The sequence below is a fragment of the Polyodon spathula genome, chromosome 42, assembly GCF_017654505.1.
Source record: "Polyodon spathula isolate WHYD16114869_AA chromosome 42, ASM1765450v1, whole genome shotgun sequence".
NCBI classification, from domain to species: domain Eukaryota; kingdom Metazoa; phylum Chordata; class Actinopteri; order Acipenseriformes; family Polyodontidae; genus Polyodon; species Polyodon spathula.
Genome location: NC_054575.1, coordinates 2,894,945 through 2,899,944, shown reverse-complemented (window position 1 = coordinate 2,899,944; position 5,000 = coordinate 2,894,945). Strand labels below are relative to the sequence as shown.

The 5,000-nt window shown below is 42.9% G+C and overlaps 2 protein-coding genes across 2 annotated transcripts in view; one reads left to right on the top strand and one right to left on the bottom strand.

The window, feature by feature from the left end:
- Window positions 1–2,628, bottom strand: part of stx4 (syntaxin 4) — a 9,288-nt gene extending 6,660 nt beyond the window's left edge. Inside the window, exons 1-2 of the mRNA XM_041236706.1 lie at window positions 2,450–2,628; window positions 388–501 (exon numbers count right to left, since the gene is read on the bottom strand). Of these exons, the coding sequence (XP_041092640.1) occupies window positions 388–501; window positions 2,450–2,479 (144 nt within the window). The 5' untranslated portion in view covers window positions 2,480–2,628. The remainder of the gene's footprint in view (window positions 1–387; window positions 502–2,449) is intronic.
- Window positions 2,629–4,586: 1,958 nt separating this feature from the next.
- Window positions 4,587–5,000, top strand: part of LOC121305165 (syntaxin-1B-like) — a 28,214-nt gene continuing 27,800 nt past the window's right edge. The window contains exon 1 of the mRNA XM_041236709.1: window positions 4,587–4,710. Within this exon, the coding sequence (XP_041092643.1) occupies window positions 4,681–4,710 (30 nt within the window). The 5' untranslated portion in view covers window positions 4,587–4,680. The remainder of the gene's footprint in view (window positions 4,711–5,000) is intronic.

Sequence of the window (5,000 nt, the reverse complement as noted above, 5' to 3'; positions counted from 1 at the left end):
TCCCTTGTTAACATATTGAATTGCACACCCTCTATATAGAATGAACTCCCTCAGCTTCATAGAGTCCAGTGAAAGCTGCTGAATAATGTTCCCTTGTTAACATATTGAATTGCACCCCCTCTATATAGAATGAACTCCCTCAGCTTCATAGAGTCCAGTGAAAGCTGCTGAATAATGTTCCCTTGTTAACATATTGAATTGCACACCCTCTAGCGCTTTGTAGTTTTCCCTTGTTATCATATAATTGCTTAACATTGAAAAATACTGACTGGAAAAATGTGACATTTCTGAAATCTAACATGAATTACCACATTGGATCACAGTTTTTATGTCAACATTCACCCCCCCCCCCCCCCCCAGCCCCTCCCCTCGGACAGGTTGCCTTACCTTCATGAAAAAGGCGTCCGTCTCATCCTTGTTCTCGTTCTTGGAGCCCTTTGCAGTTCCTGGTTTGACAACCAATGAATGCGTTTCCTCATCCGAGTTACTCTCCTCCTCCTTCTGCAAGAGACCACAAGAAATTCCCACTGAGCAAGTCTAGAACTAAGACTACTAGAAAAGTCTAGAACCAGCCATCTACAAGCAAGCCTGGAACCAAGCAAGCCTAGAACCACCGATCTATGCGCAAGTCTAGAACCACCCATCAATGAGCAAGCCTAGAACCAAGCAAATCTGATCGAGGTGTTTTGTTTTTCACAGCGATCAGATTTCCCATTGCTGTGTAATACTTAGCCCCTCACTCGTGAAAATTCACATTTCTATAACAATATCTTTTTAAATCACTTAATTACCACACTAGCCATCTGATTCAGTCCTGCTTTCACTAGGAGTTTAATAATCAGACTCCCGCTGCACAGCAGTGTGATCCAGTCCTGCTTTCACTAGGAGTTTAATAATCAGACTCCCGCTGCACAGCAGTGTGATCCAGTCCTGCTTTCACTAGGAGTTTAATAATCAGACTCCCGCTGCACAGCAGTGTGATCCAGTCCTGCTTTCACTAGGAGTTTAATAATCAGACTCCCGCTGCACAGCAGTGTGATCCAGTCCTGCTTTCACTAGGAGTTTAATAATCAGACTCCCGCTGCACAGCAGTGTGATCCAGTCCTGCTTTCACTAGGAGTTTAATAATCAGACTCCCGCTGCACAGCAGTGTGATCCAGTCCTGCTTTCACTAGGAGTTTAATAATCAGACTCCCGCTGCACAGCGGTGTGATCCAGTCCTGCTTTCACTAGGAGTTTAATAATCAGACTCCCGCTGCACAGCAGTGTGATCCAGTCCTGCTTTCACTAGGAGTTTAATAATCAGACTCCCGCTGCACAGCAGTGTGATCCAGTCCTGCTTTCACTAGGAGTTTAATAATCAGACTCCCGCTGCACAGCAGTGTGATCCAGTCCTGCTTTCACTAGGAGTTTAATAATCAGACTCCCGCTGCACAGCAGTGTGATCCAGTCCTGGTTTCACTAGGAGTTTAATAATAAGACACACCTGAGCTTGTTAGCTAGACACACTGGGGGCTGATCAAGCTGGTAGTGAAACCTGGACTGGATCACACTGCTGTGCAATAGGAGTCTGATTCCCAGCCCTCAAACGTTGCAAGCTGCACAGCGTGTTGAGTGCCACACCAGCCCGAGATTGTGAAGTGTGTTTCGAATCCAGGAATCAGAGAATGACCAAAAAATAGCTCAAAACATAAATTAATCGTTTGCCCGAATCTTACCCCGTGTGTGCGTTCAATCATTCACCGGGAGAACTTTTTCGCGGGACTTACTGAGCGATAAGAAATCCGCCAGTTTCCCAAATACTAAAACCGGTTTTCAAGATCCCAGGGGAGAGTGCTGGTTAACAAGGGCAGAAGGGCAACGAGAGGCACAAAGAAACCGTTTATAAAGCGTTAACAGACGGCAAGACGAGACAGAAATATACAGAGCACTTAAAATCAGCACGGCACGGCACACCAGCCATAAACAATACAACGGGGTTAACACCAACTCCCTTAAGCGAGAATGCAAACCTTTTATTTTGATATTGGTCTGGCGGCGTGTTTGTTTTTAAATTGGTTATAAAAATGTTTTTAAAAAGTTGATACTAGTAAAAAAAAAAAAAACAGTTATACTTTTTAAAAAAAAAAAACTTCTCCCAGAGAGCAGAGGCGTTGTCACGATTTAAGAGCCGACCTCCAACGGGGGGGGGAAAAAAAAATCCCACTCCGGCTACAACTTCCACGGGCCGTAACTTTTAAAACATTTCTATGCGAAAAAGAAAAAAACTAACGCAAAATAATTATCTTAAAAACTACAACCAGCACTATGGTATCGTTAATTATTTAACACCCCCCCCCCCCCCCCAAAAAAAAAACGCTTGCACACAAAACTATATACAGCATGACAGCGTGCAATGAGCAAAATATATGTATGTGTTTTTTTTAATTATATAATTCCGTTTACTCACGTTTCCGAGTTCCTTCGTGCGATCTCGCATTGTAGCCGCAGTTTGTTGCAAAGTTGCATAAAGCGAGTTGTGTGTATTTATTTTTAAGAGGATCGTTTTAGGTCCTCCTCGGTTTTGCACACAGAAAGCTAGTTTCTAATCAAACTCGTTCTCCCCACAGTGGGTGTGGATACAAAAAAGAACACACACCTCGGAAGTCATTACCGAGCATGCGCTAATGTTGCCGGTCGTGCAATTGGATTATTGGTATAGTTAAAAACGGTTTCGTTTTTCTCTCCTTTTAAATGTTATTTGGTCGTTTTAACCCTTCTTCTTATGTTCAGAATTTACAGCTGCTGTTCTGGTGTGACCCGATGCAATTTCAAATTTTAAATTGATTCAAATGTTTGGTTTTTTTTTTTTTTTTTTTTTTTATTTGCAAAGGTTTGACTCTTTTCTGCTCTTTCAGTTGTGATAAAACTTATTTCACTGGCAGTCTGGGAGCTTCTCATATTGGAGCGTCTTTCCCAGTGAGATGCTGTTGCAATACTGACTCAGAAAAGGAGGCTCTGCCTTGTAGAGATAGTTTGTTTGTTTGTTTATAAAGATCTCCAGACAGGTGCTGCCATTTCCAGAGATAATAATACAAATATAATAATAATAATAAATGAAAGAAGTTTGTTTTATTCTTGCACACAAATCTATATAGATAAACGTCAGGGGTCACAGTGAACAGAAATATCTTGTTTGTACACAAAAAATAAACATCTCAACGGTTCTGTTTTCTGTGTACAAGGTCATGACCCCACAACTTATGAAATATTAAATATTATTAGACTCTATGAAGCTGAGGGAGTTCATTCTATATAGAGGGGGTGCAATTCAATATGTTAACAAGGGAACATTATTCAGCAGCTTTCACTGGACTCTATGAAGCTGAGGGGGTTCATTCTATATAGAGGGGGTGCAATTCAATATGTTAACAAGGGAACATTATTCAGCAGCTTTCACTGGACTCTATGAAGCTGAGGGAGTTCATTCTATATAGAGGGGGTGCAATTCAATATGTTAACAAGGGAACATTATTCAGCAGCTTTCACTGGACTCTATGAAGCTGAGGGGGTTCATTCTATATAGAGGGGGTGCAATTCAATATGTTAACAAGGGAACATTATTCAGCAGCTTTCACTGGACTCTATGAAGCTGAGGGAGTTCATTCTATATAGAGGGGGTGCAATTCAATATGTTAACAAGGGAACATTATTCAGCAGCTTTCACTGGACTCTATGAAGCTGAGGGAGTTCATTCTATATAGAGGGGGTGTAATTCAATATGTTAACAAGGGAACATTATTCAGCAGCTTTCACTGGACTCTATGAAGCTGAGGGAGTTCATTCTATATAGAGGGGGTGCAATTCAATATGTTAACAAGGGAACATTATTCAGCAGCTTTCACTGGACTCTATGAAGCTGAGGGAGTTCATTCTATATAGAGGGGGTGCAAGGGGGTTCAGTGACTTGCTCGGGGTCACACAGTGAGTCAGTGGCTGAGGAGACACTGGGAGGGTGGGAGGGACGGAGGGAGGGAGGCTGGCTCTAGACGGTTTTGAAACTCACTTGGTATCTGCACTACCAAGTCCTGTAACCTTTTGCAATTAGTCATCGTGAAACTGATAGCTGGACTGCCATAGACATGTGTAGCACAGGCTAGTCTTTCCATTGACTAGAGCCGGCAGCGCCACCTAGCGCACGGCGTAAACTTACTGGATTAAAAACCAGGCCTGCTGTCTATTAAACAAACCACACACACACACAACACACACACACACAATTTCGCTCTATACCAAGGTAGAGCAAAAACTACAATTCCCACGGTCCTTTGCGCATTTCTATCCCTGTTCTAGCTCGGTTCCATCTTAAACTTACTTCTTCTACCTCCAACCCCCCCCCCCCGACTCCCCCAACCCCAGTTCTCTCCCCCCCCCCAGACCCTTCTTCCGCTCGTAGACGGCGCGTTCGCGTCACGAAAAAAGGGACGTAGCGAGACGTCGTAGTACATGGTCTCCTCTCTTTCTCCTTAGTGGAAGTAGTCGTTGAATCGTTGGCGTAAGGGAATGGCACCGCAATTGGGCGAGCCTTTACCCGATAACTCCCCCGAAAAAATAAAACCGAGAGACAGACAGCGAGCGCCGGCCAGACACACACCGCCAGAGCCCACCTCCCTGGGAACCTTCAGCCGGGCACCTGCCACCATGAAAGACCGCACACAAGAACTGAGAAGCGTAAGACTCATCTTCATCTTTGCCATGCATGTCTGGCGGCTGCACCGTGGTCTGGGGTGTGAGAAGACAGCGTCAGAATAGGAACGATACATGGGCGACATAATATATTATAGTAATTATTATTATTATTATTTATATTATTTATTGCGACACACCGTTGTTTCCTCGCCTTACACGGCAAAAAAAATTTTAATATATATATATATATATATATATATATATATATATATATATATATATATATATATATTCAATTTTAGCTTTGAAGACGAACAAAGTGACACAACACA